General features: G+C 40.6%; 1 protein-coding gene across 3 annotated transcripts in view; it reads left to right on the forward strand.

Annotated features, from left to right (window-relative positions):
* Positions 1–21,608, forward strand: part of LOC149152731 (uncharacterized) — a 208,519-nt gene extending 186,911 nt beyond the window's left edge. For 2 of the 3 annotated variants that reach the window (XM_089438717.1, XM_089438716.1), the window contains 3 exons: positions 20,834–20,928; positions 21,017–21,082; positions 21,207–21,608. In XM_089438717.1, the coding sequence (XP_089294843.1) occupies positions 20,834–20,928; positions 21,017–21,082; positions 21,207–21,330 (285 nt within the window). In that variant the 3' untranslated portion in view covers positions 21,331–21,608. Of the gene's footprint in view, positions 1–20,833; positions 20,945–21,016; positions 21,083–21,206 lie in introns of all 3 variants that reach the window. The other variant, XM_089438718.1, reaches the window with a different exon arrangement.
* The last annotated feature ends 3,405 nt before the right edge of the window (positions 21,609–25,013 follow it).

The following is a 25,013-nucleotide window of genomic DNA, read 5'->3' on the forward strand; positions in this document are numbered from 1 at the left end:
ACTTCGATTTACAATATTTGATGATTTATCAAGATAAATTTTGACACAAAATATCTCTAAACCTTCACTCGTTCATACATGGCCCATGACATGATGCAACTCTATAAAAGATCAAATTTCCACAATTTCGCATAAGAAACGCAGTAAATTTCAGCCTGGTATAGTGAAAATCCTAGCAACATTCATGTGACAAAGGTAAATAACAAGAATAGCATTAAAAGAGAACTTACATGTAAGAAAGAGTATATCCAATCATCAACATATGCCAATAGTGAATCTCCAAGACAAAATGAAAGAGATCCAAACCTCAAAATTCATCCATGCATCCAAACTTGTCCTCCAAGAAGGATATAGAAAATATCACAAGAGAAGATGATCCAATCCAAGTGATGATGATTAAAATGAATCATCTCACTTCTATTTATACACTTTCTAATGAATTCGACTTAGCTAAATTGGCCTAATTGAGCACCTAAAATAAAATAATGTGCATGATAACAATACTTTTGGTGACAAGCTAGCTCAACAACATAATAAGAAGCCTCTCAAGAGGGTCGAATGATGAACAAAGTGAGTCGTTGGGCCTTTGAGGAGGCCTAATGAAGTCCAAGGGGTGCCATGATATAGAAATGGACTCCAAACATAGTGGACAAGTGGTTGGCCCCTTGTTTTCCAAGCAAGAACCTATAGTGCTTCCAAGTGGGTGTGAGGGCATAAAGGACATCCTTATGGGTCTCCAAATGGATCGAAGATGCCTGTAAACGATTTGCAAGGGCTAGAATGATTACATAAGCCCTCCCTCTACAACGGGAGAGATCCTCTGGACCCTGGAACATCTGCCAAATGTATGGTGCAAGTGTGGACCTTATCGGGCATGGTGAACCAGGTGCATCCTCATCCAAAAGGTGGAATATGAGCAATCCATGAGCACTGCTGGGGATCCATGAAGTAATTTCTGCTATGTTGGAGGCTTAGGGCTCTCAACGCTCACTCTACAAGTGCCAATGTGGCCCTCTAGAGGGCTAGGACCCTGTATAGCGAGACCAATCCCCAAATGGAGATCTAGTTGTAATCCTACATAAGATCCAATGCGTCCCCTTGCCCTCCAATATAAAAAATCATTAGAATAATCAAGTAAAAGGGCTTACAAGTCATGGAATTAATGGGGCATTTCATGGTGGCATGCCCTTCCATAGTGGGCTTTGGCATGTACAAGTGTCTCCAAGCTCAATAGGGGGTTAACCAAGGACCCTATTAGGTGGTTTCAACCTCTAAAGGAGGTGACATGTCCTTGGTACGTCCCTCAAATGATGGGTGGCAATGATATAATAATGGAGCGGAGTGGGGATCAGGGGAAATCATCCAGACTACATGTCATGGTTCATGTGTAGCTACAATGAGGGAAGCCCACACTTGGGTATGTGATTGTGGGAGGGAGAAAATTGTGGTACATGAGTTACCTCGACCTTTGTTTTTCCACCCTTCTTCGTATGCCTTTTGCCTTTTTTTGATTTTTCTTCACAACTACTCGGGGCTTCAGGGGATGAGAGCATGATGTGTAATATGTAGCAGTGGATACCCCCTTAAGGTGGGGTAGTTCATCGCCCACCAGGGGTTGGGACAGTCATGGGTTCCTTAATGATAAAGGGGGCTCATCTAGGTCCCATAGGAACCAAGGTGATAGCCATGGATAAGGGGTAGAGCTCATGTTTGGCTTTTGCCCACGTGCTAAATTTGTATGTCCCGACCATCTTTTGCATTTTGTGGTACATTTTCTGTTGAGAGTGGCCAAACTATTCTTTTTCTTTTATTTATAGTTGCATCAACTTCTAGGGCATCATTCTAGGTCCGACCCAAGGTGTGGACAAGGGGAGGGGGAGGCTAACCCTATGTGGACCCAGATGGAAAAATAGACGAATGGGGCTAAAATGAGTGGAAGGGGAGTGATGTAGGTGGTATTGGGAAGCGGGACCACACAACCAAAATCAGGGTTTCCCATGTAGTGCCAACCCTAAAGCCAACGGTCAGTAAAGGAGATCCCATGTGACTAGAATACAAGGGTAACCACGAAATCGGGCAATGGAGAGAAGAATACAGACCTAACCCACTCTTTACACTGACTCCCCCACCAATCCATGCTCAAAAGTGTCCATGACAAGGAAAATTATTCAATTATACCAATGAAAAGCCATACCTTTGGGGTCGAGAGGCCCGCCTTCAAACATACATTCATGACAAGTGGTCGAGGGACCACATGGTTGGCTCAAGTGGCAAAGACGATGGCACATTGAGCTATCTGGTGGCTGCAAGGGGTTGATGGCTTGCTGCTGAGGACCATATAGGAGAAAAAATTTCTCCTATATACACTACCCATAGGTGGTGGGTAACATTTGGCTCCAACTGGGACATGAGCTCTCGGGAAAGTGCACGAAGCTACTTGAACGAGAGGTCATGAGAACACCAACAATCTCTTGGTACCATAGACCTGTTACCTGCACATATCAAAGACCAAGCACACGGGGCAGCATGTTTTTGCGGTGTCTTATGATCACCCATGCTTAGTATTAGGCCATAAAAATCAATAGGAAAGTAAAAATATGCAAATTTAATTTAAATGCAACTAATCTACTATGAGAAATATCATATGATGTTAGTTCTAATGAGAAAATTAACATGCAATGCACCCTACCCTAACATGCATATAATACAATGTCAAGTATCAAGGAAAGGGGTGATACGACTTAACTTGACCAATTGTGGCCAAAGTTTGTTGTTGAGTTTGGAAATGTAGTAATAATCCTCCCCAACTTTCCCATGAATCTTGACGGGCATTGGATTTTTATCTACCAAGACCACATCCCCGACCTTGTATTCCCTTTTAGGCTTCCACTTTTTGTTTTCTTTGTGATTTGGTCGCTTGAGAATACAGACTTCTTGTGAAGGGAGAATGGGAGAAGGCTTCTCAATCTCATGTCTCTTGTAGTATGGGATTGGTCCTGGCTTGACCACATGAGTAGAGTATGTAGGCTCTCTATAAAGAATGAAGGGGGTTCCATCAGATTGCGGGATAGTGGCATATGACAAGTCCATTTGGAGATGACCTCCAACAGTGGCTCCCCACTTCCTTGATAGCAACATCCCCCATACATCAGGGATATCTATGACCACAACGTCCATAAGCAATGATATATTAGGGTTCATAGCCAAAGAAACCTTAAGATCTTTTATGAGGCCCTCTACTTCTACAGGCTTGGAGTTAAAACCACACACCTTTTTATATTGTTGAGTGATGTTAAGACCCAATTGCTTCATGACTTTTAGTGGCATGATATTCGTAGAAGCCCCGAATCTAACATGCAATTATGTAATAAAAGGTCATTTATGGCTAAGGTAAGCATGAATGGCTCATGTCCTGGGTTTAAGTTGGGAAGGTGAATGTTTTGCAAGTCTTCGGGTAATTCTTCCTCTTCAAAGCCCAAGGATTTCTTGATTTTCCATTGTTGTCGGGGAAGTTTTGCAATCTCCTTTAATGGAACTGGCACAATCATTTTCCCTATAGCAGTCTCTAGATCAATGTCAAGTCTGACCTCTTTGCCCTTATCCTTTTTCTTGATGGTCTCTTTCTTTTGAGGATCCTTTTTGGGATTGGCTTTCTTCGAAGGATCTTTAGGGAGAGGTTCTTTAGGAGGGACCTGCTTGGGAATTGAGTCGTCTTTGTTGGGTTCCTTGGAGGTTGTGGGGTCTTTATTGTTGTCCTTTCATGAATATTGGACCCCTTTGAATCTTCCACTATCATCAACATTAAGGATTGGCTCTTCCTTTTCTTCTTTGATGGTGACCTCACTAATGGGAGGGTGAATATATGAACCCCCTAGAAAAATGTTGAAGGCTTCAGATTCTACAAGGTTAGTCTGCTCATCAACTTCTTCATCATCACTCTCATCCTCATCACTTTGCTCATCTTCAGAAGATGAATCTTGCTCAACTGCATTAGTTGGAGCCAAAGTGTTGGGAACTTGCGATGAGCTTGGCTTGTCTTCCTCATTTTGTTTCTTAGGGAAAGGCTTTCCTTTTAGGATATAGCTAGATTTTTGGGCCCTTTCCAAGGCAGTGAGTTTGTTCATGTAGAGCCTATCTCGTGAGTTCATTTCTTTGTTGAGCTTTTCCATTTTCTTGAGAAGTACCAGAAGGGTTTCTTCGTGTTGATCTTTGGATTTTTCCTTCTTGACCTCTGCTTTAGCCTTGGGGTGGTCATTAGCATCCATTTTGGAGATTCGTAAGTTTTCCTCAACTTCCATTGCTATCTCTTTAGCCTCAGCCAAGGTTGAAGGTTTCTTGTCCCTTAATGCATAAGTTAGGTGGCCACCCACAACTTTGATGAATTTGTCGAGAATGTTAGCATCAGGGGGCTTCAAATGGTCGGGGATATCCCTAACTACCTTATCAAATTTTTGGATGAATTCTCGGATGTCTTCCCTTCCCCTAGTTATTTGATAGAACTTCTCAATGTTGAAGGTTCCTTGTGCATTACATGACCATCTTCTCATGAACATGTCCTCAAATTGGTCAGAGTCTTCTATGCATGCTAGGGGAAGACTAAGGTACCATTCCCTCGCTTGTCCTTGAAGAGACAAAGCAAAAAGCATCATGAGCCTATCCTCATCGAATATCAACCTAGGAGACATGTTCCAATAGAACTCTTCAACAAAGTCACGGGCACTTATGGTAGCATCGCCTTTGAACTTGGGCAGCCAGTTATTGTATTTCTCAGGTAAAGGTTTGGGGTCATCACTCAATTTCAAAGGGGCAAAGACACTAACCAAATGCCTTTCACTTTTGGTCATTTTGGGTTGGTCTTGTTTTGGGTCAGTGCTAGAACCAGTTGCCATCTTTGGGGTAGGATCACTGACCTTTTCAAATCCTTTGAGAAGGGCGGTTCTAACAAGTGATGGAGTTCATTCTCCCCTTCTTGCCGCGACCGTAGTTAGAGGAGGAATGTTGTCACCTTCAAGTAAACTAGGGGCTTGGAAAATGAATGGAGTCGCTAGAGGAATATTGAATTGTCATTAATGAATCAATTCCTTAATGATTCACAAGGGAGGTAGACTTGTTTCCTCCCCGACAACTGCGCCAAAATGTTACCACTCAAATTAGCAGGGGTCCTAGGAGGGGATCCTGTAGAGCCACTACTAGGTCAAGGGGCAACAATGGACTGATAGCCCACTGTCACCTCAGCTAAGTGTTGAAAAGTGTAACTAGGTTTGGTATTCATAATGACGTGTAATTATGATTTTATGTAATTGACGTAAAGAAGAAAAATAAATTTATTTTTGTAATGCTTGAATCATGGGTTTCCTGATCAAGGAATTTTATTTGTAATTGAAGCTCCCATTGAGAGCCATTAGGATTGGTCATCAAGTCATGATGTCTATTGAGTCAATGTCAAGTTTTCAAGACCCATTTGGGTATGTTACACATTGTAAAAGCTAATTTGATTATTTCATAAACCCTCCAAGACCTTGTCACAAGCTCCTCCTCATGTCAGCCTTCAAAAGAAGAAAAAAATGCTCCTTGGAAGACAAGTCGGCTTACCAGTGGCACAAGTCAGCTTATTTGATGGACAAAACACTATATATATGCAGCTCGACTTTCATTTGGAGAACACAATTTCGGTCAAGGCAATCTGAGTGAGAAAAGGTGCGAAGATCACAAAAGGAGAAGTCTTATTATCAAGCGAAGAAGGAGGAAGATAACCGAAGTTCATTTGGATTTGTTTTAGGGCTAAACTCTTCCACATGTGCGAGATTACAGTATTGTCTATTGCAGAAAGGGTCAAGGTACTACAGTCATCTTAAGAAGGCGGATTTGGGAAGGAATCAAGTGAATCCTCAAGCCGAGTTGAGGAAGGATAATCTCCATCTCAAGCAAAGAAGGTTGAAGGTCAAAGTTTCTCAAGGACCAAATCTAGGGCTTCTAAAGAAGGGCTGAAAAGTGCAGATCTGAGCCAAGGAGTGAAATCTGAAGGTTAGCTGAGGGAAGTGGGAGGAGGAAGAAGTTTGACTATCATTATCTCAAGGAAGAAGAAGTTAAACAAGGGAGTCTTGTGACTTGGTCTTGGAGAGGTAAATAGGTCAAGGGTCTTGGTCTTGGTATTCGTCAATTGAAGTCTCTATAAGAAGAAGAATTTGTTTGGGTTTTCCTCTCAAGTTGGAGAGGTTTTGGCCCTGGCTGATCGCCTACATTCTGTGTCTCTTGTCTCTTTATTGTTTATGCATTAGTAGCTGTTTGATGAAGAAGAATACTATAATAATCTAAGTAAAGAGAAGATCCTAATCTAAAGAATTAAAAAGCATTCACAAGTAGTTATCACAAGAAGATAAATCACCTAATTGCTATGCCCTAGATTTCTCAACACTAAGGCTCCCTGCTCTTTACGAACTTTCACTGATGGGAGGAGACCCGATATAATAAGGATTGCTATAATGAATATATCAATGATAGGATGAAAGGTGATCCCAAAAACTTATTCACAAGAGAGGCGTGGATATGCAGCGTGCTTGCTTGCGAAGCAAGGTAAAAGGCTCTCTAGGAAGGGCTATGAGGATTTTAGGGGCTAGCGTTTGAAGGTATGACTTGCAAAGGAGATTTCTAGACCTTAAAATCCTTGTGGAAACTTGGTCTCTAAATGGTCTTTGAAGGATTAGCTTTGATAAGAAGCGGGACCACACGAGACCAAGGGGATGGAATTGATTAATCAAGGGTGCTTGGCCTAATTGAGGATAAGGGGATCAAAGGAAAAATTTTCTTTGATTTTGATGCGATGATCCCAATGAGGTCACTTGCCAAAATAAACCAGAAGCAAAAATCGATCTGAGAGCTAGGGCTTGAAGTATCTCAAGATCCCACCGTCAAAATCTCATGAAATTTAGAGGGCACCTAGGAGACACACTAGCGCAGGTGTGAGTAAGAGATCGAAGCTTTTTGATGGATGAATCATGAGAAAATTGATGCCCTAGCTGACCTTGGGAGGCTAGGCCTAGAGAAAAAAGGTGAGAGATGGAGGATTAGTGCCTTGTCCTTTGGGAGAGATGGAGTCGTGGAGAATTTATAGTTTGGAATAGATTCACCTAGTCAAGGAGGCCTCATAAACAATTTCGCATGGCATTTAGGGCATAAGAGAAGTAAACTCAAGGTCTTTACACTTTGATTTGCAATATTTGATGACTTATCAAGATAAATTTTGACACAAAATATCTCTAGGAACATTCACTCATTCATACATGGCCATTGACATGATGCAACGCTATAAAAAATCAAATTTCCACAATTTCGCATAAGAAAAGCAGTAAATTTCGGCCTAGTATAGCAAAATTCCCAACAACATGCATGTGACAAAAGTAAATAACAAGAATAACATTAAAATAGCACTTACATGTAAGAAAGAGTATATCCAATCATCGACATATGCCAATAGGGAAGCTCCAAGGCAAAATGAAAGAGTTCCAAACATCAAAATTCATCCAAACTCGTCCTCCAAGAAGGATAGTGAAAATCAATGACCCATATGGGAACATCCATTAATGCTACATATTACACATCATGCTCTCATCCCTTGGAGCCCCAAGAAATTGTGAAGAAAAATCAATAAAAGGCAAAAGGCATATGAAGGGTGGAAAAACAAAGGTCGGGGTAACTCATGTACCACAATTTGCTCCCTCCTACACTCACATACCCAAGTGTGGGCTTCCCTTATTGTAGCTACCCATGAACCATGACATGTGGTTTGGATGATTTCCCTTGATCCCCACTCCACTCCATGATCATATCATTGCCACCCACCATTTGAGGGATGTACCATGGACATGTAACCCCCTTTAGAAGTTGAAACCACCTAATAGGGTCATTGGTTAACCCCCTATTGAGGTTGGAGACACTTGTACATGCCAAAGCCCACGATATGGAAGGGCATGCCACCATGAAATGCCCCATTCATTCCATGACTTGTAAGCTCTTTTACTTGATTATTCTAATGATTTTTTATATTGGAGGGCAAGGGGCCGCATTGGATCTTATGCAAGATTGCAAATGGATCTCTATTTGGGACTTTTCCTCCCTATACGGGGTCCTAGCCCTCTAAAGGGCCACATTGGCACTTGTAGGGTGAGCGTTGAGAGCCCTGAGCCTCCAACATAGTAGAGATTACTTCATGGATCCCTGATAGCGCTCATGGATTTCTCGTATTCCACATTTTGGATGAGGATGATGCACCTGGTTCACCATGCCTAGTCGGCTCCACACTTGCACCATACACTTGGGAGATGTTCTAAGGTCCAGAGTATCTCTACCACTACAAAGGGAGGGCTTATGTAATCATTCTAGCCCTTGCAAATGGTTTACAGGCATCTTCAATCCATTTGGAGACCCATGAGGATATCTTTTATGCCTGCACACCCACTTGGGAGCACTATAGGTTCTTGCTTGGAAAACAAGGGGCCAACCCTTTGTCCACTATGTTTGGAGTCCATTTCTACATAAAGACACCCCTTGGACTTCATTAGGCCTCCTCAAAGACCCAAAGACTCACTTTGTTCATCATTCGACCCTCTTGAGAAGCTTCTTATTATGTTATTGAGCTATTTGGTGGGTTTGTCACCAAAAGTATTGTTATCATGCACATTATTTTATTTTAAGAGCTCAATTAGACCAATTTAGCTAAATCGTATTCATTAGAAAGTGTATAAATAGAAGTGAGATGATTCATTTTCATCATCATCACTTGGATTGAGTTATCTTCTATTGTGAGATTTTCGCTATCCTTCTTGGAGCACGAGTTTGGATGAATTTTGATGTTTGGATCTCTTTCATTTTGCCTTGGAGCTTCCCTATTGGCATATGTTGATGATTGGATATACTCTTTCTTACATGTAAGTGCTATTTTAATGTTATTCTTGTTATTTACTTTTGTCACATGCATGTTGTTGGGAATTTTGCTATACTAGGCGGAAATTCACTGCTTTTCTTATGCGAAATTGTGGAAATTTGATCTTTTATAGCGTTGCATCATGTCAATGGCCATGTATGAATGAGCGAATGTTCCTAGAGATATTTTGTGTCAAGATTTATCTTGATAAGTCATCAAATATTGCAAATTAAAGTGTAAAGACCTTGAGTTTTCTTCTCTCATGCCCTAAATGCCATGCAAAATTGTTTATGAGGCCTCCTTGACTAGGTGAATCTATTCCAAACTATAAATTCTCCATGACTCCATCTCTCCCAAAGGACAAGGCACTAATCCTTCAAAAAACAGCAAAGGTATAATGACACATGAACCTGATATATGGGACAACAAGTGACACATTGACATTGATATAATATCTTGACTTTGACTTGACATATTAGTGAGACAATTACATGACTTTGACATGACCTATTGACTTGACTCATATATTGGAACAATGAGTTTACACTTACAGTTGACAATTGTTTTGACTTTGACTTAACACATTGAGTTGACAATTAGCCTTGACCTTGACTTAGTAAACTGGTAGTATTGGGTCTGGTCAAGCATGTTGTAGCATGCCTAGTTGATGTGATGCATTGATGTAATAGTATTGTAGTTGGTTTATGACAGCCTCATTGGACAGTGATATTGTCACTACAGTGGGTGATGATGGCTCTAGGGCATTGACTATCTGAGCAGTAGTGTTTACACATATGTTGGTAGCCCTTCTTGGGCCAATTTTGAAAGCACTGATTGCAGGTCATCGGGATGACCTGAGGCACCTTGGTTTGTGCCGTTGTCTTATAGCAGTGCTAGATGGTTGCAACATTATTTGTAGCAGCATGAGAAGTTTTGTACAGCGAGGCAGTATGATACGTTGATTATCTCATGAGCATATGAAGCTTATGCTTACATGAGCAGTGCAGTACAGTGAGCATTGCAAGTTGATTTGTTTGGTACAAATTGGATAGTGATAAGTTGGATAAGCATTGTGCATTGATCAGTAGTTGGACAGTGTAGTGGTTAGATTGAGCAGGGTTATGATTAGTAGTGTAGCTACACGATGCGACAAGATATTCATTTTGAGCAAAGAAACATTCTCTTATTTACTATATTCATATATTGATTCAGGGCATAGGGGATTCAGTCTAAAAATTGTGAAATGTGATCTACTGACTCTTTTGGGTGATTGGAGTCACTTTCAGGTTGTGGCTTGAGAACACTTCAAGGTGGCAGGGTGGTGCTAGGGCAAGTTGTGGCTTGCACAGGGTGATGTGGCATCCATTCAGTTGTGGCTGATAAACTAATAGGGAAGCAAAGCATCCTTTCCGACAGCAGCTGGTAAACAAAGTGTTGGGGCACTCATCAGGTTGTGACCTGATCTACGGGGTGTTGGGGCGTCCTTCTGGTTGCAATAGGGTATTAGGGTCTAGTAGCGTCCTACAGGTTGTAACCTGTGAATTAGGGGGTTGACGCCTCCCTCAGTTGTAGCTGAAATCTTGATGTAATCAGTTTTCTTTTAATATGGAGAAGACAATTACTAAAGATCCAAGTAACCTAACATGTGGATTTGGGATTCGTCGGATACAGAAATTCGAGTGTTAGATTCGGACACGTTGACCCCCCGGAACAAGATACTTTGGGATACGTTATATATATATATATATATATATATTAAAAATTAGATATTTCTTACACAAATTCTCATTAATGATACAAATTCATTGATTTCAAACATAGATCTTCATCTAGATGTAAGTTTTACTGTTTACAAAGTAAGTTAGTAACATTATAGCATGCATAGTTCATACAAAATTCAAATACATGTCACATAAATGATAAATCAATGAATCATAAATTCTAAATTCATAAATGATAAATCATAATACATATTCAATTCATCAATGATCCAATAGGAGAAAGACAAGATAGTAAGATAAAGACACTGACAGCTGTAGTTTTCTCATTAAGTCATCAAAATCAAAATGTGTTACATAGGTAGTGTAATGCCAATGGCAAATAGAAATAGAAAATACAAAACAACTACAAGTATACAAGCCTCAAGGCAGTAGGTAGCTCATGACTCATGAGTCACCAATCCTCATAGTCATCATCAAAATCAACATCACTGTCCTCATCATCATGGTCGCCACTACTCTCCTCTGCTGCATCCTCCTCCCCTCTATCCAAAGTTGCCTTTGCATCTGTTGGTGTGGAGGATGACCGCTCTACAGTATCACCATCATTAAATCTAACAGGCTCTAGCACTAGGTCATTGAGATCCATGTTGGCCAATGCCAACTCAACATTGTTGTCCAGAGCCATATCATCAGGAAAGACATCCCACATCTTTGTCTTTCCCTTCAACCACTCTTCCCTTTGCCTGTAAATAAGACAAAGGTTGGTGTGCACATACACCATTGTCTCTGCCTTTGACTACTCAAGCCTGCTCTTCCTAACACTATATAAATTCCCATATGTGCTCCAATTCCTCTTGCAACAAGAGGATGAAGTCACTTGAGAGAGGAGCCTCATGGCTAGCTGTTGTAGAGGAGGGCTAGTTGCCCCATGATTTGCCAACCAAGAGTAGGGCTTCTTAGCTACCCTATCTCTAATCACATCATATCCTGCAAATCGACCAGTGCCAGTGGAAAACTCTGCAAAGGCATCCTCCACCTCATCAAGCGATGATCTATCCTGAAAAACCCGCCTGAATGCATCTTTCCTCCCTTGTGAGATTTCACCATCCATGTGAGGGAATCTGCGGGAAGGTCCACCATTCAGCCACTCATGGTTGTAGTATTTTGGGTTCAATGAGTGAGCCAAACAATGTAAAGGTGTGCAATCTTGTCCCTTCTGCTGACAAGAATATCCTGTATAGTACCATAGAAGGCCTCTAGTGATGTCTCATACTCGGGGCACTCACTCTGTAGAATAATGCTCCTCACCAACTCAATCATGGAATCCCATCTCTCATAAACCTCTCCTAGGATGGGTTGGTCTGTATCTGCAAATCGAAGCAAAGAAATGATAGGGTCTATGATCTAAGTAACTAGATCTACCCTCTCCCAACAAGCATCATCTAGCATTGTGTCCTTCACTCTTTTAGAGGCTACTTGATCTATCGTTCTCCAAAAAGACCAAAACTCTGAAATAACCATGGCCCCAAGAGTGGTCTTGACCTCCCTCAACCTCTTCAACATGATGAATGAAGAGGCAAACCGTGTATCCGCAATCTTCAACAATGATAGATTGGTGTTCTCGTAGATAGTGAGGGCATTTGTATGGTTTTGTACAAAGTTAGAGATATGTCGTGCATCCTCAATAATGTTACCAATCCAAAGCACATCAGAAGCAATGGATTTCAGTGCTAAATTCAATGAATGGACAATGCAAGGTGTCCAAAACACTTGTGGATATTTAGCTTCCACAACCATGCCAGTAGCCTTGCAAACAGGTGCATTATCTGTAATGATTTGCACACAAGAATCAATACCTACATCTTCAATAACTTTAATAAACAACTCACCCATATATTGTGCATCCTTATATTCTCCAAGTGTATCCACTACTTTCAAGACAACTGGACCATTCAAGGAAGACACCATGAAGTTGATGAGTGGGTGCCGTGTTGGATCTGTCCATCCATCAGAAACAATGCTAACCCCAGATGTTGGCCATGATACTTTAATAGGCTCAAGCATTTTTTGCACCTCTTTTTTTGCCTTCGTCAACAATGTGGTTCTAAGTTTCTCTGAACCAGGAGGCATAGACCATGATGGAGTCCCTTGAGCTAGAGCTCGTCACATCTCAATAAATAGAGGTGAGCGTGCAACATTAAAGGATATGAAGTTTTGATAGAAAAAAAAGGCAATGGTGAGATCAAGCTCTTCCCATTTCTCCTTTTGAAAAATCTTGTCCATTGGACCAAGTGAAATTGCCTTTCTTTTTGCTGCTTGTCCCCCACTAGAACTCTAAAATGGGAATTTGTTGTTGCCTTTCCTCAAAAATGGAAGGGGGTCATCATTCTTGGTTTTTTATTTATTTTGCAGCCACCTTTTCCATACCAATAGTGAACTATCTTTCCATTTCTTTCCTCTTTTGTAAAGGAACTTTTGTAGAAGCTCCAACTCCACAACCTAGTAAAGCCATCAAATGGCCTTTCACAAGGTAATATGTGCTTGTGAAAGTACTGTGGCAAAAGTTGCATCTCCAATTCACATTGCCTCCTCCCTTCACCTTGTTGCATGGCCCATCCTTTCTTGTGACATATTTCCACATGGGATATTTCTCAATGTTACCTTTAGGAGGAAATCTTCCCTCAACATTACTTGCAATAGAGGGAATACTTGCAGCAGACTCTGATGAAATTGGGGGAGGGGCATCTCCAATGGGGACATTCTTCCCCTTCATTTTCCCCTTACCTGCTGCCCTTGATTGAGCCATGAATACTGTAAAAAGATAAACAAAACATGCACAAATTTGTAAAAGAAATGCATATACAAATTGCTGTAATACAACTGCAAAAAAATAGAGAGGAAATGCACTTACCTGTTGCTTGAATTTTCTTGAAAACGCTCCAAACCCTTTGCTCCTTGCTCCAAACTCCTCACAACAAACCCACAACCCACCTATTGCAAAAGAAATGAGTGAAAATGATGCAAAGGAAAGGGATTTCCGCCCTTTTATGGCTGCACGGGTCTCATTTTGCCGGATTCGTGTGCGGGAATCATGTTGATTTGGGGTAGCATCGGATGTGCTCTAGCTGTGAAAATTGGTGGAGAGGCGAAGGCACATGTGATCTCCAATACCCAGAAAGGGTTTGGACAAATTCTAAATAGTTTGGGAGATATTAAAATAATTAATGGAGTCCCTAAGTCTAAACTTAGGGAAAATAAAATATTAATGTGTATTAATATAAAACTGTGTTAGAATGGTCCAAAAGTCATGGATCAAGCCAGATCTAATCTTAGCCGTTGATTAGGGACTTAGTTTCGGCCATTGATTTGTCAACGAGAAAAGTATAAGAGGGGAGGCTTGAGGGTCGCTTGGAGAACATACTGAGGGAGACCAGTCAGTTCAATTTCTGGAGCGGGGTTAGCTAAGAAATTGAACTAGTGGTCTGGTGAGCAGTCAAGAGGGCAGAAGCCGGAACTGCCGGGAACAGCCGGGAACTGCTAGAACTGCCGGGAATTGCCGAGAACTATCGGAACTACTGGGAAAGTTGACGCAGAGGGCAAAAGAGGTGACGCAGAAATAACTGGGGTTAGCCAGTCTTGTGCCGGAATTCTCCTGGAATTCTGCTGGGTGAAGTGAGGCAAAACTCACTCAGATTTTCCGCCAGTATTTCTCTGTAAAGGATTGCTAGATGAACATCCTAGATTTGTATTCAGATATTTCTCCTGCATAATAATAAAATCCTCCCTTGCTGCACTGTTTTTCCCACATTGGGTTTTTTTAGGGACTGTTGTCCAAAATATCTGTGCCAATGTGTTGATTCTTGTGCATATGTTTGTTTCTGTATTACGGTGTGATATCTGCAACAATATTTATTTTAATGTTTACTGAAGTAATTTCATAAATAACTTATTGAGGAATAGGTAGGAAAAGGAAATCAGTTGCTGTAGTGATAGAATTTTCACATGGTATCAGAGCAAGTAATCAGAGACAGGAAGAGAAAATCAGTTATGGGTCGAGACCACGATGCAGAGACATCCACATCAGGGGACTCACACAGATTTTTAGAAGATTGCACAAGAGAAAGAGACTTCGATATCTCTATGTTGGCTTCCAGGCTGGAAGAAGAAGTGGCTTGTATGACTAGTTCTACATCATCAAAAGTGTGGTATATAGACAGTGGAGCTTCGTGGCATATGACGGGAATCAGAGAATGTTTCTTAGAATATCAATAAGAGAAGATGAACTTTCATATCACCATGGGGAACAAGGCAAAGTGTACTCCAGTAGGGAAGGGTACCATAGTTTTTCAAACAGAATCGGGAGAACGGTTCCGTGCTGCAAATGTGCTGCATGTGCCAGGATTGGGGATGAACTTACTTTTTGTGTCGCAACTTCAAGGCAACTATGACGTCTACTTCATCAAGGAGAAGGTATACGTCAATCACCCAAGCTGGAAAAAGAAAGTGCAGATCGGGATCAAAAGTAATAGGTTGTATAGATTACAATTAGAATCACCAATGGTACTAATAGGCAATCATGGAGACAAGGACTTGAATGAACTATGGCACAGAAGAATGGGTCACTTGCACCATGGAGCTCTGAGAATTCTCAGGAGCACTGTAACAGGAGTTTCGGATCTGAGTACAGAACGAGATGATGTATGCAGGGGATGCGCTTTAGGAAAGTATGCCAAGGCAACATTTCCTAGGAGCAAACACAGGGCCAAGAGTGTACTAGGATTGATACACTCAGATATCTGCAGACCTATGTCTGTCCAAGCTCTCAGTGGTGTCGAGTATTTCCTTACCTTCATTGATGACCACTAAAGGAAAAATTGGATTTATTTTCTGAAAACCAAGGATGAGGTTTTTTGTCGATTTAAGGAGTTCAAGGCTCTAGTGGAGAATCTGACTAGGAAGAAAATAAAAGTTTTGCGCTCAGATAATGGTGGAGAGTATGTCGATAAGGACTTCACAGATTTTTGCGCTAAGGAGGGCATCAGAAGAGAGTGGACAACTCTATATAATCCAGAGCAGAATGGGGTAGCAGAAAGAAAGAATATGACTATTGTAGAAGCAGCTAGGGCCATGATGTATGATCAGGATATGCCAAAATTCCTGTGGGCAGAAGCATGCAACACAACAGTCTATGTTCAGAACAGGACTCCTCATCAGGCAGTGGGCAAGATTACTTTAGAGAAAGTCTTCACAGGGAAGACACCTGAAGTTAGTCATTTCAGGATATTTGGGAGTCTAGCATATTGCCGTATACTCGAAGAAAAGAGGAAGAAGCTGGATCAGATTGCGGAAAAATGATATCTGGTAGGATATAGTGAGAACGCTAAGGCATACAGAATCTATCTTCCAGGGAGCAGGAAGGTAGTAGTACGACGAGATGTAAAGTTCATGGAGGACAGGGCTTTTAAAAGATCTCGCGAGATGCCTTCCAAGGAGCAGTCGAAAGAGGAGCCGTTGGTTAAGCCTCTTCAACCAACAGAAGTAAAGAATTCTTCCTTAAGACAGGAAGATTTTCAGGATGAGGAGGAGGAGCGAACAAAAGCATCTGTTGGCAGAGGAAGAACTAGCAGGGAACTTCGTCAGATTCTGCGAGATGCAGAGGACTTCATCGGTGCGTCAAGAAACAGTAAGAGGAAGTGAAAACAACCAGATAGATATCAGGCATTAGTAGCTTAGGATGGAGAGCCTGCCAGTTTCAAGGAGGCAGCGCAACATTAGGTTTGGCTAGATGCGATGATAGAGGAATACAAATCCATAATGGTAAATGATGTTTGGGAGGTTGTGCCAAGACCTCGTGACAGATCAGTGGTAGGTTCAAGATGGATCTACAAGATCAAATACGCTGCAGACGACAGTTTTGAGAAATACAAGGCCAAGTTTGTGGCTAAGGGGTATGCTCAAAAGGAAGGGATTGACTATGAAGAGACCTTCGCCCCGGTAGCTAGGTATACATCTATTAGGACCGTGATATCTCTTGCAGCCCAGATGGAATGGGAGATCCATCAGATGGATGTCAAAATGACATTTCTGAATGGGGTAATAGAAGAGGAGGTATACATTGAACAACGAGAGGGCTTTGAAACTCATGAGAAGAAGTCTCATGTATGTAGATTGAAGAAAGCCTTGTATGGGCTGAAACAGGCACCAAGAGCATGGTATGGTCGAATAGATGGCTACTTGCAGAAGATGGGGTTTGTCAAGAGTGACGTGGATCCAAATCTCTGCTATCTGGTTGTAGAGAACGAGCCACTAATCTTAGTATTGTATGTGGATGATCTCTTTCTGACTGGATCATCCAAACTCATTGGGGACTGCAAGAAGGATCTAGCCACAGAATTCGGTATGAAGGATTTGGGACAAATGCACTACTTCCTAGGGTTGGAAGTTTGGCAGCAGAAGGGAGAAACCTTCCTTGGGCAAGGGAGGTATGCTACAGAAATCCTGAAAAGATTCGGGATGGCTACGCCAATGATCACCAACTAGAAGAAGATCGATGCATCAGAAGACAAGGATGTCGATCCCACCCTATATAGGCAGCTCATACGGTCCCTGATGTATTTGGTCAATACCAGGCTAGACATTTGCTACTTTGTCAACACCCTCGGTCAGTTCATGGTGGAACCGAAGAGGGTGCACTGGGCAGCAGCCAAACATGTTCTTAGGTATTTACAGGGAACAGTCGATTATGGACTCTTGTACACCATGAGTAAGGATATCAGATTGAGTGGATTTACTAATGCAGATTGGGCAAGAAGTTCAGTGGATCGGAAAAGTACCTCTAGGTATTGTTTCAACATTGGATTAGGAATGACCTCCTGGTGCAGTAGGAAACAGAAGTCCGTGGCTTTGAGCTCATCTGAGGCAGAATATATGGCGGCAAGCACAGCTTTGTGTGAGGCTATATGGCTTAGAAAACTGCTTGTGAACCTAATAAAAAAGAATATGGAGGCGACCAGGATCATGTGTGATAATCAGAGTTGCATCAAGCTCTCTAAGAATCCAGTGTTTCATGATAGGTCAAAGCATATTGATATCCAGTGTCATTTTGTCAGGGACTGTGTCCAACGAGGAGATGTATAGTTGAGCTACACTCCTACAAGAGAATAGGTGGCAGATATCCTCACCAAGGCCCTTGGAAGGAAAAAATTTCACTGCTTCAGGGAAAATATGGGGATGGTAAAGAACCCGTTTCAGTAGCACAAATGGGAGTGATAACTGCAAAGATGCAGAGGGAGTTGCAGTGTGGATGCATTGTTGGGAGAAAGGACTAGTAGCAGCACGGATGTAGAGGGAGTTGTTGTACAGATGCAACAGTGGTAGTAGCAGAGCCATGGGCAGCAGTACAGGATGCAGCAGTGCAGATGATGGGCAGCAGGCCTAGCATCGGCACAGGGACCGATGCCGGATGATGACGGTGATACTCAGTGAGGAGTATTACTAGAGAACAATCATCGCTAAGGAGTGTTGATTTTGGGTAGCATCGAATGTGCTCTAGCCATGAAAATTGGTGGAGAGGCTAAGGCACATGAGATCTCCAATACCCAGAATTGGCTTGGGCAGATTCTAAACAGTTTGGGAGATATTAAAATAATTAATGGAGTCCCTAAGTCTAAACTTAGGGAAAATAAAATATTAATGTGTATTAATATAAAACTGTGTTAGAATGGTCCAAAAGTCATAGATCAAACTAGATCTAATCTTAGTCATTGATTAGGAACTTAATCTTGGCTGTTGATTTGTCAACGAGAAAAGTATAAGAGGAGGCTTGAGGGTCACTTGGAGAACATACTGAGGGAGACCAGTCAGTTCAATTTCTGGAGCGGGGTTAGCTGAGAAATTGAACCAATGGTCTGGGGAGCAGTCAAGAGGGCAGAAGTTGGAATTGTTGAGAAAGCTGACGCAAGGGCAGACGCCGGAACTGCCAAGAATAGTCGGAATTGCGAGGAACTGTCGGAACAGCCGAGAAAGTTGACGTAGAGGGCAAAAGTCGGAACTGTCGAAACTGCTGGAAAAGCTGACGCAGAGAGTAGAAGCCGGAACTGCCGAGAACAACCGGAATTGCCGGAAAGCTGACGTAGAGGGCAGAAGAGGTGACACAGAAATAGGCGGGGTTAGCCAGTCTTGTGCCGGATCAGCCGGAATTCTGCCGAGTGAAGTGAGGTAAAACTCACTCAGATTTTCTGCCAATATTTTCTCTTTAAAGGATTGCTAGATGAGCATCCTAGATTTGTATTCAGATATTTCTCCTGCATAATAATAAAATCCTCTCTTTCTGCACCGGTTTTCCCACATTGGGTTTTTCTGGGGACTGTGGTCCAAAATATCTATGTCAATGTGTTGATTCTTGTGCATATGTTTGTTTCTGTATTATGGTGTGATATCTGCAGCAATATTTATTTTAATGTTTACTGAAGTAATTTCATAAATAACTTATTGAGGAATAAGTAGGAAAAGTAAATCAATTGCTGCAGTGATAGAATTTTCACAAATTGGGACATGATGTGTTTGATCGGGACATGATCCGGGTTCGATCGTGTCCCAATCAGACACGACAGGTCCCGATTTCCGGACATGATTTAGGTCGAATCGTGTCCGATTCGACAGATTCGGACACGTAGCCCTGTTAGAACAAATCCTCTTTCGGAACTAAAGAAGCATTCAGTGGTCGAATCGGACACGTAGCCCTGTTAGAACAAATCCTCTTTCGGAACTAAAGAAGCATTCAGTGGTTTTTGACTCGAGGGGGTTTTCGACCTAAAATTCTTTGTGCCCTTTGTTTTATCTTTCTGCATTTTTGTATGGTGTTGTCTACTATTGATTATTTTTATGATCATCTGAAGATGAACAATAATAATAACTGAAGATTGACTAATGCTCTGAAAAAGATTAAAAAGTGTTAATTGCTAAGAAATATTGATTCACCCCCCTTAGTATTTTGAAGACCTTGTGTCAATATTGTGGTCCCCTTCAGACCTTCATATTGCAGTATTTGTTTCTGTAAAGCTTTTATCCTTGTGTTCTTTTCCAATTGTCGTGTGGTTGCCACACTGTTGTAAATTGTGGACCTTTACAGCAGACATGACACCGTTTATTAGTATTTTTCAACTACACAGAACCATCACAATATCAACTCTTTGGATTTTGAACAAAACTCTGGCTATATTTCATCAAAATTAATGTTAATCAGTCTATCTAATTATGCCTAAACTTTGGCCTTGGAGAGCTGAGAATTTCAACACTGTATAGCAGAAACTAATTGTTCTTTGAAGTCACCTTCATAAAAGCAATGTAGGAGAGTGTTATGAGTGTACCCCTTCTGGTTAAAAGCAATGTTCATATGGATATACCAGTAAATCTAGATCACTGCGCTCAGAGAATGCCTCTAAACATCTCAATATTGACAAGTCTTATATATCATCTAATTAGTGACTATACAATGGAGGTTGGGATACAAATTTCCAGTTTAATGTCTACTGAGGAGTTTAATTCTTCAAGCATCCATGTTGTTCTCTTTTATTCACAATTTTATGGTTATTTGTTTTTGTTGGTAGAAAGTGTGAGAACCATGTTTAAACCATTAAACAGTATTTTAAATAGCCAAGGTTTTTGTGGAGTCTATAAAATTATTGCACAGATTAATTGCTTACATTCTGATGACAATTCATGCTTGCATGCAATAACTCACCTAGCTTGTTTGTACCCTGCATGTTGACAAAATGTTTCCCAAATTGTATGTTACTATAAAAGTAAAACCAAACTCTTGTACGTGCAATACAATAGCAATACGATACTTTTACTTAAGGAGGCACACATGCACCAAACAATGATGATGTGTGTTGCCTAATATCTCAAATAATGGTAGAAATTCCTTTTTGCCTAATAAAATGGACTGCTGCTTGCTTGTTTTTCTTAGGTGTGCATTTTAAACATAAAGCATATTTTCTGAATGTATTTAATTGAATATTCTATCGGTTTATCTCACATCTTTACAGCTATGTTTTTGCTAATCAGTCTTCGTTGTGCTCCTGTTTTGTTTTCGGAGTAGACATATGTATGAGAATTGCATATCTTACTTTTAACTGTTCGAGTAGACATATGTATGAGAATTGCATATCTTCATTTTATATGTTTTCAGGGTGCTGTTTCGAGACTGGCAGCAAAGTTGAGGACAGACTCTTCAGAAATATGTGTTAGGGTGTTGCTAGGCCTTGGCATGCTATGTGGATCAAGGTATTCAACAGATGGAGTAAGTGTAGAGGTTTTGAACCATGGTTCTGTATTTCTAAATGAAGTCTTACTCGGTTTTGTGTACATGTAGTCAAGAAGCACAAGAGCAGCTTGCAGAAACAGATAGGGCTATTGGTACACTTTTGCATCTTATGAAGTAAGAACATCCCTCTCATGGCATGTGGGAGTTACATGCACTTATTCGTATGGCCTGGTCCCTATGTTTTTGATAAACCATTGAGGTAATCATGAATGATGGCTTTCAACCTCTTGTTTTGCAGGTCAAGTGATCTGGACATTAGGGGTATTGCACATGATCTTTTTGCAGCATTGTGCTCCAACAAAGAAGTCAAACCAAAGATAGAACATTTGTTGAGGAGCGATCGTGCTACTAAAGACATCTAGATCACATTCAGAGTCTTTGTTAAATCATATTTTAACATGAAATATGTCTTTAAAGTGTTCGAGGCCCATTTCTACCATTGAATTATGAGTTTAGCTTCAAGTTTTTAATCACGTCCTTCTGAGTTTATGACTTGTTGGTTAATTGATTATATAAAAAGTTGAGTCAAAGTGGTTCATATATTTAAGGTGGTGTATATGAGATAACAATCCATGCAATGGAAAGCTCTGCCTTCCTTGCTGTTATGTTCAACCTTGTTTAAAAGTAGAACATTTCAACAGTTTGCTTCTTTTGTTTGATAGTTTTCCTAATTTTGCATGCAAAATGACTTTCAAAATGATAGAAATTGAAATCTCAGAAAGTTTTTATTTTTTTATGTTCACATGTATTGAATAACATCATTAAAAATATTGTTTGTATTCATCTTTCCACACAAGAAGGCTTAGAATTTGCTGATATATAAGGTGGTCGAGTTCATTTTTTATGGTTTGGTTGTGGATGCTGCCCTTTAGCAAATGGGTTGGTAGAAATGATCGGGCATTGTATATTTTTACACTATTTGGTGGAGAACTAAGTCGGAGAAAATAACACATCGTATTAAAGCAAGCAAAATCCACATTTTAAATAAGGCTAAATTTGATTGGGTCGCAAGCCTCCAAAAGAAGAGTGGAGGATGAACATGACTAGGAAGAGTTCGACAGCAGAGTCAAAAATAACTTGCTAAGAAAAAGATGTCACCTTAAACTATAAATTGCCCATGATCACATTTTGGAAAAATTGGTTCATATCAATTCAAATTTTTGACAAGGGGTTATCCTATTCTGCATTATGTTCTATAAATTTTTTACATTTAAATGTTTAAAATGCCCTTAGTAGGAATACATCCTATTCTGCATTATGTTCTATAAAAATTTTACATTTAAATGTTTAAAATGCCCTTAGTGGCAATACAGCCATCAAATTTCGATGCTGCAAACAACTATTGAATATCAAATGCCCTTAGTGGGAATACAGCCATCAAATTTCGATGCTGCAAACAACTATTGAATATCATACATGCACAATATTCATATTGGAAAGTTAACATATATACAAGGGTGCGATGTAGGAGATGTAGGAGCATTAAGGTTAACTAAATTTACATTCATGTCTTCAATTGCACTTGCGTTTCAAAAATTCTTGAGGGTAATACTTCTTTATGATAATCATTTATGAGTCTAGATCCAGCTTAACTTCAGATCTATCAAGCACTAGGAGAGGTAAAAATACCATCTACAAACTTCTAATTATTTAGAAAGTATGAGGTTAGGATGGGTCTATGCTAGTTTGTTTATTTATTTTGTTAATATTTATATTAAGACTGTGATGTCAATTGTCTCTTACACAACTTTTCTACCTATAGCATGTATATACAACATCTATCTTTTCTTGGTGAAAAAATTGCCTTTTCTAGCACATCAAAGGTTTTCTTTGGCATTAACCATTTTCATCCTTTATCATCCATGCATTTTTTGTTTTTTGAATTTTTATTTATTTATTTATTTTCTAAATTGAATAGTTAACTATGATTTGTTGAATTTTCATGATCTTCTAGGTTAATAATTACTTCCAATGACTTATTAATCAATTCTTCTTATATCACATTTGTCATTAAGCAATTATACATAGAAAATCTCAACAAAAATGCAATAATGGCAGTAGAATCATAAAGAGACATAATTTTACCTTGGGAAAACCTTAACTAGGGAAAAACCCAACAATGTTTTCTTAGGAGAAATTCATCAATTTTACAGAAGTAAAATTTAAGTTTTTATAAGACAACCTGGGAACTCCTTGGGCTTAATTAGTCATCCTCCCATGAACAGGGTTCTAGGGCTTGACCGACCCTTCTCCCATGAATAGATTTCTCAAATTATCTTCTGGAATTCGCTTTTCTAATTCTTTGGCCTATCCACAACCTGGAGGCAGCTTAGTCTCCCTTTGTCAATGTCTGAAGTTATTCAGATCTCTCAAGATTTGAGGCCTAGCCTCTGAACCAGCTGTGGCCTACCTGGGTCTCTTCTGCTCTTGGAAATTGAGGCTCTCAGTCTGTTGTAGGGCTTCAACCCTCCACAAATACAAGAATGCGTAGCCACAAGAATCTTGGCCTTCTCCAACTAAACAAACTTCATTTTCACATGTGTAAATAAGCCAAAAAATTCTCTTTCTTAACATGAGCGAACATAACAAGATATGATACAAATTGTTGATCAAATGAGGGAGGCCGAGGTTTATTTATAGTAGACTTGAGGAGGCCTATAATGGGGCCAACCTAACCTCTTGAAGAGAGATTTATTTTGGAGCGAACTTTAGAAATTTTAAATTCAAATTTAATTTCCCTCCTTTGGGCATGTTGTTGTTGTCTATCATATTCTTACAAGGATGCCAAGAAACTAGTTTTCACCACGTATGGTTGCGAAAATAATCAAATTGAGCAGGTGGGAAAGCTCAAGTTTGGGGCTTGATGGTACAATCGAAGCCTCAAACACCAAAGCCCAGATCTATGGAATACTTTGCGAAGCAGGTGTGGTAGGGTAAGGAAGTAAATTAACGAAGGAACGACTTTTTAGTTAAAGCTCAAGCAGGTTTCAGGGTGGATCACCATCCATCTCCACACAATCGGCCCCCGAAAACACTTCGGGGACATAACCTGTGCGATAAATAGACCAACACTACCCCTTGGAGTTGAATCATCAAATGAGCGGATTTGCCGATCCAACGGCCCAGAGTAATTCCGACATATCACGACAGCATCCCACCCCCCACTCTTTCACCCACTGGAGGAAGGTGGGGAACACCTGCTACGTCACAATCTCATTAACGTTGTTTTTCAAGTGAGTGGTGAAGGTAAAGGTAAAACGATGATTTCTTCTCCCCCGCTCTTGTTCATGTCACTTGCCACCACCCAATTGTATTCCACCACGTGTTCATGTTGATTTTGGGTAGCATCGGATGTGCTCTAGCTCCGAAATTTTGTGGAGGGGATAGAATACACGAGATCTCCAAGACCCAGAAATCGTTTGGAGAAATTCCATCCAGATTGTGAGCTATTAAAATAATTAATATTTTTGATGGGGTTCCTAAGTCTAAACATAGGAAAATAAAAATATTAATGAGTGTTAATAAAAATATGGGTGAGAAGTTTCTAAGAGACAAGGATCAAGTTTGTTTTAACCTTAGCCGTTGATTAGGGACTTAATCTCGACCGTTGGTTCATCAAAAAGAAAAGTATAAAAGGAGGCTTGAGGGTCAATTGGAGATGCACCAAGTTGATTAGTCAATTCGATTTTTTTTGGGGCGTGGTTTGCTGAGAAAATCGAACAAGTGATTTGAGTTGCAGTGAGAGGGGTAGACGCAGAGATTTGGATCGGAAAGGAGTTTTGAGCCAAAGAGTACGTGATAGAGAGGCAACAGTAGCATCAGAGAGGCAACACAGAGGCCTACGCAGCCCAAGAGGGGCTCACGCAGAGTTGACGCAAGCCAGGAGGGTCTCTTGTAGTGGTAGTGCAGAGTATTTGTCAGAAGTCCGAGATTTTGCTGGAGAAGCAAGTTTCTGAGCTGGGAGGGTTAAACAATAGTCTTCCTCTAGCAAATCGATCTAGTAGGAGGGGTGATACATGTTGAAATTTCGAAGTCTGACACGTCA

This window comes from Pinus tabuliformis, chromosome 9 (assembly GCF_031772625.1).
Source record: "Pinus tabuliformis cultivar Carrire ecotype Pingquan chromosome 9, CPIR1, whole genome shotgun sequence".
NCBI lineage: Eukaryota > Viridiplantae > Streptophyta > Pinopsida > Pinales > Pinaceae > Pinus > Pinus tabuliformis.